Source organism: Dermacentor andersoni, chromosome 1 (genome assembly GCF_023375885.2).
Source record: "Dermacentor andersoni chromosome 1, qqDerAnde1_hic_scaffold, whole genome shotgun sequence".
In the NCBI taxonomy this organism is placed as follows: Eukaryota; Metazoa; Arthropoda; class Arachnida; order Ixodida; family Ixodidae; genus Dermacentor; species Dermacentor andersoni.
Window position 1 is genome coordinate 126,681,959 of NC_092814.1, and position 13,292 is coordinate 126,695,250.

Below are 13,292 nucleotides of genomic sequence, written 5' to 3' on the forward strand. Positions count from 1 at the left end.
AAGAAGAACCAGAAAGCTTGCCTTCGCGCATCCATGGCAGAGGCATTGCTTTAGCCTCTCTGCAATGCCTGAATAAAGCCTTCCGTGTCGCTTTGTGCAGACATTCAATAAACACAAACTCGAGTTTCCGCATTTTGTTTTCCTGGATTTCACATTTGTTTTCTTTTCGGCGCGGACACCCCATGGCCAGATTTAATTGTTACAGCCAATAATGTGGCATGGGAACATTGAAATAAGTGGTTTATTTTACCATAGCACACAAAACATCGCAGCACAGCAGCTGCTCATTGTTACATCTGAGTATTCATAAAACCAGTAATGCTGCAAGCGAGTTTGACTGTACTTTTCTAATTAAAATGTTTGAATGTTTGTCACCTTCTACCAATGCTGACATATGGGGCAGAAACTTGAAGACAGACAAACAAGCTCGAAAGCAAGTTAAGGACCGCACAAAGAGCGACGGAACAAAGTTAGGCATAACGTTAAGAGACAGGAAGAGAGCGGTGAGTATCGGAGAGCAAACAGGGATAGCCGATATTCTAATCGACATTAAGAGAAAGAAATGGAGCTGGGCAGGTCATGTAATGCATAGGTTAGATAACCAGTGGACTATTAGGGTTACAGAATGGGTGTCAAGAGAAGGGAAGTACAGTCGAGGACGGCAGAAGACGGGGTGATGAAATTAAATTCGCAGGTGCTAGCTGGAATCGGTTGGCGCAAGGCGGGTAATTGGAGATCGCAGGGAGAGGCCTTCGTCCTGCAGTGGACATAAAATAGGCTGACTAGGATGATGATGTTTGTCCCCTTTGCATTTTTGACGCAACCCAGTTACAACAAGGGGACTTTCTTGGCACTTGAATATTGTTATAAGTACGTTCAACTATTTCAAATTGCCAACCGTGCACGATAAAGCACGAACTTGTAGAGAAATGTTATAATTTTGATCCACGCAGCTATAGTAAACTTGAAACAAGATGTTACATGGGTGTCTCATTGCTCAGAAAGCCAAGGCTCTTTCAGCTGAACTGCTACCATTCGCATTAGCCAACAAGTTTATTCACATAAACTGCTTATCCGTTCCTAATATGTACTCCATTTGTGTTTTTAATAAACAATGCCTACATACTAATGTGAATATAGCAACATGTCAAGATGGTTTTATATTGCTGGTGAAAGTGGCTGCTGATTATTTGGAAGGTTTTCAATTCAGTTTCAAAAATTACCATCACACGAGCAGTATGTACTATTGAAGCAATCCTAGCAAGGCTGCAAGGCTGGTAGTTCGTAATGGTCTTATTAACAGCCTTTAAATAGTGTGCGTGCATGTGTGCACGTGGTGGTTAATAGATGCAACATGAATCCCAGCATATTGTGTCCAAGACTTTCAGCACACTTTGTGCCGCCAAATCTCGGAGGTCGTGCCAAGGAGTCATGCTGGTTCTGAATGTTCCAAGTTCTGTTTCGCTGCTGGCAAACAGTAATGGTAGCCTTCTTTCAGTTTCAGTGACAAAAGGAAGCTTTTCGTGACACGGCCACTTGTGCTTCAAATACGTAAACTTTTGCACAGAGGCTGCTATTTATCTACACTATCTGAAACCGCTTTTTATGCGAGCCAATTTTTTTTTTTTTGCCTTTTTACACACTTCTACTCAAATTGAGGACGGCGCAACGAGCTATGGAAAGAAGAATGATGGGTGTAACGTTAAGGGATAAGAAAAGAGCAGATTGGGTGAGGGAACAAACGCGAGTTAATGACATCTTAGTTGAAATCAAGAAAAAGAAATGGGCATGGGCAGGACATGTAATGAGGAGGGAAGGTAACCGATGGTCATTAAGGGTTACGGACTGGATTCCAAGGGAATGGAAGCGTAGCAGGGGGCGGCAGAAAGTTAGGTGGGCGGATGAGATTAAGAAGTTTGGAGGGACGACATGGCCACAGTTATACATGACCGGGGTTATTGGAGAGGTATGGGAGAGGCTTTTGCTCTGCAGTGGGCGTAACCAGGCTGATGATTATTATTATTATTATTATTTAAACACACCATTAGGTAACACCAAAGTTGTGTTCAAACAAAACAATTATCATTTGCTATGCCTGAAATCCCAGTGTGAACTAAAACTTTAATAAAAAGCAGTGAAAGAACACCTTGTCTACTTTAAACTTATACTAAAATATTTACACCATATGCTCGAGGAGAAATGGAAATCGGTACTTTAATCATACTGTTGCTTAACAGTATGGCAACAAAATGTCAAGAACTTATGCACAACTTGTACATTTATTTTGCATTCCAGTTAGGCTTAGTCAAAGCCCTATAGTGTAAGAGCGACCACACGGATTGTGGACAGTTCCAACTTCCGGCTCCGACACCAGCCATTCATACCACACTTTGCGTGGAGTCACACACCGCCAAAAGTGCACCTCTAGTATTGCACCCTTTTGCAGACGGATGGGCTCCTGTTGACAGAAAGACACCACCAGTGGTTAGAGATGCCATTAATAACCTGCACAAAGGTTTTTGAGTGCATTGTGTGTGTACGTCAAATCGGGCTGTGCACTCAAAAGATGCACCTTGTTGACTGAGGCCTCCTACTTCTGCTTTTATTGTGTCTATGATGTTTATTTTCCATAAATGGTTATAGTGCTCTATTTCATTTTAATCACCTTGCCCACTGAGAGCTTTTTGGGGGGACAGTTCAATAACTAGGCATAAATACAGCTCTGAGGAGCAAGATCAAATTATAATTGCCACCTGTAAAATTACGCTCTTCTGTAGATGAGTTGTTTATTATAAGGCACAAAGCCTTTTTCAATCAGGGCACACAAATTTAGCTCTGCAGTGTCAATACCACAACTGTATTTAATGCAATATAAAATTATTTTGAAGATATGCTTTAGACCAAAATGCAAATGGCAGGAATCTTCCCGCTGATCTTCCACTTTTAAAGAGCTACTACAGCAAACTAAATGTTCTATTGCTGGCTAATTCAACAATGCTTAAACAAATGTGACAAAAGAAGAAATGCGTACACTTGTTAAAACTTCTTTCTGGGCGAGTTGGTGCATACTTGACATGAAAACTGTTTACAGCGCAAACACATGCATGTGTTTGCGCTGTAAACAGTTTTCATGTCAAGCGTACACTTGTATCTCTGAATTCTTAAGACATACCTATGAATCACAAAAGCAAATATACGGCAAAAAAACTGCAACAAAGCAGTATGGTATCACATGGCATAAAGCAAGGCACTGATGTATGACACAAATGAAGCAAGGTGCACCTTTAAGCCCAATGCATGTGTCCCCATAATTTCAAGACAATCCATGAATTAAAATAGCAAAGGCTGCAAGGAGTTTTGTGCTATATGACTACAGTAAAATCTTGGATGTGAATTTCTCAGGGCATCAAAAAATACTTCTGTCATTTGTACTTCATGTAATAGCAAGTCATGATTGCAGCACACACATCAATAATAACAAAATACACTTATTTATGGTGACTACTTTTGCTTAAAGAAGTTTCTAAACCTTTTTCTCCTCGATGTCTTCTAGTACATGCTTGTGAAATATGTAAAACTTGGTTCTGATTCCTTCAACTATGTGAGAGTGTGAGTGAAAGAACTTTATTCGGTCCAGAGAAGATGCAGGGGAGACCCCGCGCCACCCGACTAGTCCCATGTAGGGACCGCCAAGCCGAGCTTGACGGCCCGCGATCGGGCCGTCAAGCTTCACACTCCCACAACACACGATCGAACGTTGCCGTTAGCCCACAGGCAGGGCAGTCCGCACTGGAATACCTTTCAGGGTATATTGCTTAAAGAACCGCACAGTTAGGATACGCACGGGCTTGTAAAGGTAGAAGGGTCACTGCCCGCGCCCTGCATAGGGCAGGGTGCAGGAGGGGGAATACCAGTCTTGACAGATAGTAGTGTGTGGTGACCTCATTGAACCTGAGCAAGGGTTCCCCGCGGGGCAGGGGGACTGCGGAGGCAACGCGGTCAGCGAGTCCTCGCGTGGCCTCGTACGCGCCCTCGTTAGGGTTAGAGGAAGTGCCCTCAGTCGACCCCAAGTGAGCGGGAAACCAAGAGAGAGAATGGGGAGAGACATTTTTGGTGCTTTGGAGAATGCAGAGGGCCTGAGGGGAGACCATCCCGGTTTGGTAGGCCTTAATCGCTGCTGAAATGACTAGCGCAAGAGTGGACACGAAGCACAAAAGGGCAACAAGGACAAGCGCCCCGTGTCCACTTTTGCGCTAGTCACTTCAGCATGGAATACCAACTAGCCCGGTCTCACACCCTACTTAATGGCTGCCTTGGAATCGCTAAATATTGCCTCTCTGCGACCATCGAGCACAGCCAGCACGATTGCAACCTGTTCGGCTACCATGGGCTTCGAAGTGCGTACCGTAGTGCAGCAAGTGAGCCTGAAATTGGAGTTGACGATGGAGATGGCGAATGCCTCTTGTTGGACATATGCCACGGCATCCACGAAGCTTGCCTCAAGGTGGTTGTTACGGACATGCTCGAGTAGAGCTGTAACCCTGGCCCGATGTCTGCCGACATTGTTTGCGGGGTGCATATTGCGGGGAATGCAGGTGACGTGCAGCTGGGACCTGATGTCGCTGGGAATCCGAACGACATCGAGGCACTGGTTGACAGGGTTGAGGCCCATCTCTTCGAGTATCTTGCGGCCCGCCGGGGTGCCGGATAGCCTGAGCAGCTGTGAGCGCTTTGGCGCCTTGATTATTTCTTCGAGCGTGTTGTGGACTCCGAGCTTGAACAGGTTTTTGGTGCGACTGCTTGCAGGTAAGCCGACGGCAAGCATGAAGACCTTCCTGATGAGTTCTCACACCTCCTCAAGGAATGTGGAAGGCCACAGTTTCACATGTCAATGTCACCAACTGTATGTTGCTGCCACGCTTCTCTTAGGCTATGTGTACATTTGGGAAGTGGCAGCAAGCGGGCGAAAAGGCCAAAGCGGGCGGAAAATATTTTCCAGGTACGTCCAAGATGTTCACACTTGTTTTGCCATTGTTGCTACTTTTGCCCACATCCATCTAGTCTACGTACGTTTGTCCACATGATGGCACTCTTCATTGCACCATTTCAAGCAGTATGTTCATTAATTAATCCATCTGTCATTAAAAGCGATCATTTCGCGCAACCTCGCGTGTAGTCAGCAACTTTTGTCTAGCATGGAAGAGGAAGAAGAAATAGTTTTGATACTTCTAGCTAGTTGTTTCCTAGAAATGGACAATAAACAACGGAAGAAGCGTACAACTCGGAAGTGGCATCGGTGGTGGTAGGTTCAACCAGCTTTGCAAAAACGCGAGAAATTCAGTCACTTTAACGCTTTGTTGCCGCACCTCCAGTCCCACGATGTTCAATATTATCATGCGTAAGTAATGCTGACAGACATGTCCTTGTAAAGCCGGTGACTCTTATCATAGAGCACAGGGTGGTTCTCGATTGTGTTAATCAGCATCACAGCTGACACTTTTTGGTGCCACGTTAAATTTTTTTACAATATGTTTACATGCTAGTGCAGCTTCCGGTGAAGCAGAATGATTTTCTGCTTCGTTGTGGCAAAAAAGTTGGTCTGAGACCGAACATGCTCGCCACCTAATTTTCCACCCATTTTGCCGCCAAGGCGGGCAAATTTTTAACGTTTCTGCCACTTCCGCCTGCTTCAAGATCAAGTGTGAATGTAGCCTTACTGTGGAAGTTAACGGCAGCTCACAAATCCAGTGTTCAAGTTGTACTGAAATGAAATGCATTGTACTTAATCTATTTTGGCTGAAACTTTACCAAAATTCGTAGTGCCCGGAAATCCAAATCAACTATGATTGTGTAACTGAGATTTGATTGAGCTGAGGGTTCTATCAGAAAATAAGGTCATCCTACCTTTATAGGGAAAAATATAGGAAACCAGCTGAACATGCCAGGTGAATGGGAGTTTGGACAGATGCCTGCAGTGGGAGTGAGAAAAAGAATCAGTTTATGCAACAACTGTTCTAAACTAATGAGCAAAGTAACTCTTGCAGTACAAAATGTGACATTAAAAGCAAACAGCACATATGCACTACCACGAACAAATCACTTCTTGGCCACTACACCTAATCAATGGAGCATGGATGACTTGGCATGTCAAGCACAGCTGTAAGGTGAAGCCATCACCCAAAAAATTGACTGTACAAACAGACTGGCACTTCTGGATGAGCAAAGAAAACTTTGGCAGTAGAACAGATGCATTACATTCCAAGGCACAAACGGTCGTATTGCTTTACCCAAAGCTGCAGTGCCTTTTATGTCAAAATGAAACAGTTTTTCTAGTAGCCGCACACAAAATAAAATGGTAAGCCTGTAAACCAATAAACATGGGACTTGCTGCATTTAATAAGAATAATTCAACCACCACAGCTTGAAACTGGGCTAGTTCGTGCAAGATCATGTCACAAAAGGACACTAAAGAGAAAATTTTAAATGCAGTAGTCATAACCCTTCTACAATACCAAAGAAACCTCTTACCATGAGAATACTAGGCTTGGTAAGCCGGAAAAGATGCAATAATGAAGTACGATTAGTGCCGTCACCTCGAAGTTCTTGCACCAGCTCACAATGACGTGGATTTTTATGGCATATGCTCAGGCCTAGTTAAATTTTGATTGGCAAAGATGTACACTATATTCTAAAAGAGCCAAAGGCTAAACTTGGCAAGTTTCGATAACTTTTACTGCTCTATAATGGCCCAAATGCAAAAAAAAAAAAAGAAATACCTTGAAATCCACGTCGTATACTGACATTACTGGTACTGGGGTTCTGGCACAAAATAAAAATTTGAAGCTTGACCTTCATTTTTTCTACTAATCTACCTGATACCATGAAATTAACAAAGATAGAGTTTTGAAAGGATGTTTTAAAAATTGGAAATTAAATTTCACAAACTGATTATGAGGCATGCATGCTTTAGCGCAGGACAATGGATTAATTTTGACCACTTGGGGTTCCTTAACATGTGCCCGGGTGTACACGGCATGGTACACGGGTGTTTTTGCATTTTGCCCCCATCAAAATGTGACCGCCATGGCTGGGATTTGATCCCGCGACCTCGTGCTTAGCAGCATAACGCCAAAGCAGCATAATGCCAAAGCAGCTAAGCGACCATGGCAGATGAAAGGAAGTTTTATCAGACTAACGCGATTTAGTGTCTCTTAAGTGTCTCTTTAAAGGGGAGCCCTAGGTTCTTTAAACGAGAAAATATATCTAATAATTCACCAAATTTCTCACTGTGGAGTGGAACACAAAAGCTTTAAAGGGCTCCTCACCAGGCCCCATAGCAAATATTCGTTATATGCTGGAAGTTGTTACGTGTCCTCTAGGGAGCATTGTGCCGCAATAATTTTTCAAATCGGCTCATTAATAGCCGAGATAGAAATATTTCAGTGCCGCGAACCCATGATTTCAGGAGGCGAGCTCCACTGCCAAACGAGGCACTCTCTCCACTCATTCCATCTATCCTCCGCAAGCGAAATTCTTTCCCTGAATTCTCCCAGACCAGGCCAACGAGGATCGCGTGACGCATACGTCACGGGCCCCGTCTTCATTTTTTTTTTTCTCCTCGCTTTTTGTGTCACGGCCCACTTCCGCTGACGGTGTCGTGTGCGAGCTGTTGTGATTGTCTCGTCTCGCACAGTGCACAAGGACACGTGACTAACGGTACAATTCAGCGCTACACGAATACTGAGGCAGACACAAGAGGATCACAGAGCATGATCCCGCACTGGAACACAGAAGAAAATAAAATAGTTTCAGTGTCTGCGCGCGCAACTGCACGATGTGGGAACAAGCAGACGAAACGGAAGTACATCTCTCTTGCTGCGGTGCAAAGTAAAACAAAAACATGCAGACATTCGCTTTGTGTGTTTTATTATTTCTCTAAGCTTTAAGTCGTCTGTTCAAGCAACATATTACACAAATAACAGATGTCTTGAATAATTTTTGAAGTCATGTGTCTCGATGATTGATGTCACACTGCGAACACGAGTATGAAGGCGCAGGAACACGTGTACGTCACCGTCCGGCCTGGAGTGCGGTCGCCACGAGGAAAAGGGAAAACGGCATTCGGATTTAAATTTCAGACCTTCCCGCGGCAGTGATGTAGTACTTTGTAAACACGATCGTTAGCGCGCATTGTATGCTCTATGCTTGTCAGCTCAAGATGGCCAGACCTGGTGAGGGGCCCTTTAAAAAGAGACTCACACGAGTCGAATGCATGCACAGTCTGACGCTTAAAACGGTATTATTTTGGCAAAGCCCAGAAATTGTTTCACAGCTTCTAACACAGCCATCCAGGTGTTGTTCGAAAGAGTGACTCTCCGTTTTCACATTCTCGCCATAAAAACCTCTGTTCGCTTATTCGCTGTACCGAAAAAAAGAAAGCACCAAAAATAGGGAAAGTGCGCAATCATGCACATGACTTTGCAGCACCCTCCAATCGACCAAACTGGCTGGTGTTGTCTGCTATGTCTGGCCAGGTGTGTCCACGGAAGTCACAGGACACTATTTAACAAGCCATGATTGGCAGCAGACAAGCACACTGTGATGCCTGGATCAGCCTACAAGTTCGGTTAGCAGCACAAATACGAAAAGAAGAGAAAAAAGTCACTGGCGGATGACTTCAAGAAACAACAAACATTGCTGAAATGCACCAAGGACAACCAAAATCCTGCGCCATATGACCAAGCTGTCAAGCCAACATGTCAATGCCATGTGATCACACCAATCACACGGTCATTTATTAGCAAAAGTGCAAAGTGCATGCATCTAATTTATTGTTGTTTCCGTGACACATAGCAGCACAGAAAGTTGCCAATGGACCGTTAAAATCCACAGGACACCCTTTGCTCGCCCACCAGAGGCAGCATACTTGCATTTCATAAAAAACAGATGCCTGCAACTGGCCCATTAGCCCTCAAGGGATACTGCCAGCACTGAAACCCTCAATATGCAATGCGTGAGAAATCCAACAACTAGAAGTATGTTATCTGGCAAATGAAAATACTTCTGGTAGTAGAATAAGAGATATATAGCTTTTTTTCCAATGAAAGCTGCAAGTGAAATCATTAACTGTAACTTACATGACGTTAACTACTAGAAGTTACTAAGATCAATTTCAAACAGACTAATTCATTACTTTAATCCAGACAACCCAAGCCATAAGATCTCTTGCTGCATCACTTTGTGTTGTGTTCCACTACAAGCAACTTCACAGCATTAGGTCACAAGCACAGTACAGGTGAAAAAATAGCTTACTCAGGACGACATCTTTGTACAACACTGTATCAAAGTATCCTGCAAATCCATGCAAGACGTTGGTGTCCTTGATTTTAAAGCGCAGAAACTTGTACCTACTGTTGTCAACCACTTTGTCTGGAAAAGTAAAGAACAAGCAAGAATAAACTTGTCAGCACAAGAGGCTTACATTTGATTTCCACATGTATGGCCAAGTCTTTTTTTTCTTTTTTCTTTCATTTTATTGGCATAAGTGACTATTAAAGCTTAAGAGGAAGCTTTAGCTAGGGTGCTTCTACCTAAATACATGTAAAAGGAGAATTTGTTTTTCTTGGCAACCACTGCACCAACTTTGGCAAGGTTTGTTGCATTTAAAAGAAAAACTTAAAATCTAGTGACTGTTCGTTTCGAATTTTTTATTTAGGTTGTCAATTTTTATTAAAAATTGGCAAAAGTAGAAAATTTTCAGCAATACGAAACTATCAAGTTTACAACTCTGTAACTCGGCAATGCAAAACGATATCACAAATCTGTGAAGTGCATTTAATAGTACATCTAAGGCAGACAAAATTGATATGTTACACGTGAATATAAAAAAATTTAGTAATATGAAAATACAGCTTTTGCAGAACCATTGTACACAACGAAACAACTTCACGTAATACATAAATTGACACATCAGATTTGTCCAATGTGAATGATCTAATAGATGCCATTTAGAGAGCCACGATACCTGTTCTTGATGCAGAGCTATAAATTTCTAAACATTGTGCTTCTATTTTTTTCAGACTTCCAAATTTTGGAAGATTTTTTTAAACAAAATCCAGGCTCCAAATTGAAATTCTGCTTCCATCAGTGACTAGAATTTCCTTTTCTCTCTCAAATGCAACAACTTTCACTAAAATCGGTCCAGGGGTTATCTCAGAAAAACGTTTTTGCTTTTTACATGTATTTGAATAGGCCACATCGGAGTTGGGCCCGAGCTAAAGCTTCCTCTTAACACAGTTAGCAAGGTGCACAGCATAAAAATAATAAGTAAGCTGGTCAACACAGACATAAATATAGAACAGACAGAAAGCTATAGTATAAAAAATGAAGACAGAACTAAGTGCTGCATACAATGAATTAAAGGCCAACTGCAACAAAATTTTGGGCCATGTAAAAAGCCTAGTTTCAGATAGTGTAGATATAAAGCAGCCTTCGCGCGAAATTTTATGTTTAATATATACATGGGTGGATGCTTTGTAGAAGGCCTGCACAAGTAGATGTTTTTTTATACCGAAACTGAAAAAGCACACGGCCATTGCCACTTGCCGGAAGTGATGCATTACAGAATGTGCAGCTCCCCAACACGACCTCCTAGATTAAGCCCTCCGATCTCAGAGGCAGCATGCTGGGACTTGCTTCATTCTTCATGCTTGTGCTTTTTTTTTTCTGTGTGTCTGTGGTGAAATGTTATGACTGACTTAACTCGGATAACTCGGAGAAAGGGCTAAATGTTTAAGATGTAGCCGTGGTTACATTATTGTCATAACTTCAAAAGAACATGATACTACCTTAAATTAACAGTCCAACTCCTCCATAATAGAGTTGAAGCACCACATGTTTGTTTTTAGTCCTCGCGACATTTGATCGATTTATTTCACAGCCACAATGCAAGAAGATCTAGCAGCAGTCAATTGTAGTAACTTGCATATCATACACTACTATAATTATGGTTTCAATACCCTTGAACGTAACGACGACACACTTGGAAGGAAAAGAAAACACTGGTGCTAAAATTTCACCTTTATAAAAAAACAAAGCAAAACGGTGTTTTCAATTCACTCGCTGCTAAGTGTTCACTGGAATAGATCAGTCACTTCTGCTGGAAAAGCGCACCCTTACAGCAGGGAGCCTTTTCAGCTGCTGATGAGGTTGGACAGCAGGAGTGATAAGAGTTTTGCATATGACGCTTGTACAAGAGAATGTGCGAAAGCTTTGTTAATTTTTTGACACTGTTCTATACTTTGCCAGAATTGCATTTGGTGTTTCTAAATTTGTTGTTGCACTAAATGGTGACATGTTTCTCAGAGAGCATCGGTTTTGATTATCTGCACTGTTGGGCTGAGCAAGTCTCGTTAATGGCGATATAAAAATACAGGCTTGAACTTGGTGCTGCATTGAAAAATCAGTCATACGTGCAAGGCCACTGGGCAGTTAAAGAGAGCAGATGACAACACAGTGCTCGATTGAAAGGGGTGCGCGATGTGCTGCCCCGGTACCGCCAGAAGTGTTCCAATGACAGCATGTGCACCATGCGTGAATTGAATATACTAAAGACTGAACCACTATCCACCTACCTCGGTTATGCAATTTTAAGTTCACTTCCTCACCCTTGTGAAAAGAAACCTTTCACACTAGCTCGCACATCAGTGCAATATAGAATTCAGACATCGTTTAGCAGCCTACATCTGTGTTTGAGAACATCAAACAAAGAAAGTCAACATACCAGCTTGCTTTAAACCTTGAAAAAGATATACAGTTCAACCTTGATATAACGAAGTCAGTAAAATGGTCAATTTGCTTGGTTATATCAAAATATTGTTATATTGAAATTCGACCTTTTATGCAAATAAGTACAGTCGCCAATCAATTTGTCTTACACGGAAAGGGGCCGCAGAATTTCCCGAATTATTGGGCAATTGAAGAAAAGCAAACTTGAGTGAGAAAACAGTTCATTTTGATAAATTTGGGAGGCGGCGAAGAACAATACGATTTCATACCACGTACATCGATGATATCTTCTCAGAGGTACAAATTAAACGAAGCCAGCCACGCTTTCCCGTGCACTCCGCCCCTACGGCTGATAGCGTCGCCCGCACTGGGACTCGCCAGCAGCAGGGAGTGAATGTTTGTCTGCCTCTCACTCCAACGGGTCACCAAAACTCGAGATTACGCAACCTACAACACTGAACGTGCAGGAAGACAGCTTACATGGTGCCACGCCGCCTCGGCACACCCGCTCTTTGCACACGCGGCAGATTACCTATAAAGCAGGGTGCGCGGCTGTGTATGTGCTCGGCCGCGCTTACAGTCATGCGCAGTCATGGCTGAAACACACACCAGAAATCGAAACTTTCGCATCTGGGAGAACATCAAGATAGCCCCCATCCCCAGAAACACACACCGGGAACACTATGCCGGCTGTCGCCAAGCGCGCACCAAGACTCTCCTGACAAAATACAACAACATCCCGCTACATGCTACACAGATGCGACATAGCAAACCCCAAACAACAGCCATGATGGCTAGTGTCATCGACCATAACTTCCAAGAGGTGTTTTTTGAGTACGGTAACACATGAAAGACAGGACAATGTGAGGCGAGACAGGAAGAGCACAATATCATTATGAGGCACACCATAGTGGAGTACTCCAGATAAATTTAAACCCGCTGAGCTTCTCTAATGTGCACCTAATACACGGCATACAGGCATTTTTGCCTTTCGCCAGAAAAAAAGCATAATTTGTACATGTCATTCTTAACTACATTTATTTGCTGATACATACGGTTGAACCTTGTTATAATGAAGTCGCACTCTACACAAAAATATGTTCATTATATCCAATATTTGTAATAAACATACTATATTCATTATAAGAATCTCAACCTATATTCATGAGCAAAACTAGCCAAAGTACCAAGCTAACGGAGTTCCACCATTGTCCCTGCCCTTCTTCAGGCAGTGCTGGCACCAGCTGCACTGGTGTACATTGGGTGTGCATTATTTGTGGTGAATAGACACACCAAAAACTGGTTGGTTGCCTGCGAAGCATCGAACGAGGACAATCTCTCTAGCAGTTCCGTCGAGGATGCAGCTTGTGGGATTTGACTAGAGCTTACGACAAATAAAGGTGCATTATGTTTGAAGTATTTTTTTTCTAAATAAATACAGGTTGACCTATCTTCAAATCATTATTTTTTATTTCTCAGTGAGCTCAATTTAGAGAGGTCAACCT

General features: G+C 42.8%; 1 protein-coding gene across 3 annotated transcripts in view; it reads right to left on the minus strand.

Moving 5' to 3' along the window:
• Positions 1-2,194: 2,194 nt before the first annotated feature.
• csul (protein arginine N-methyltransferase 5) overlaps positions 2,195-13,292 on the minus strand; it is a 102,115-nt gene continuing 91,017 nt past the window's right edge. For all 3 annotated transcript variants that reach the window (XM_050193856.3, XM_050193855.3, XM_072287029.1), the window contains exons 15-17: positions 9,313-9,429; positions 5,905-5,969; positions 2,195-2,458 (exon numbers count right to left, since the gene is read on the minus strand). In XM_050193856.3, the coding sequence (XP_050049813.1) occupies positions 2,306-2,458; positions 5,905-5,969; positions 9,313-9,429 (335 nt within the window). In that variant the 3' untranslated portion in view covers positions 2,195-2,305. The remainder of the gene's footprint in view (positions 2,459-5,904; positions 5,970-9,312; positions 9,430-13,292) is intronic.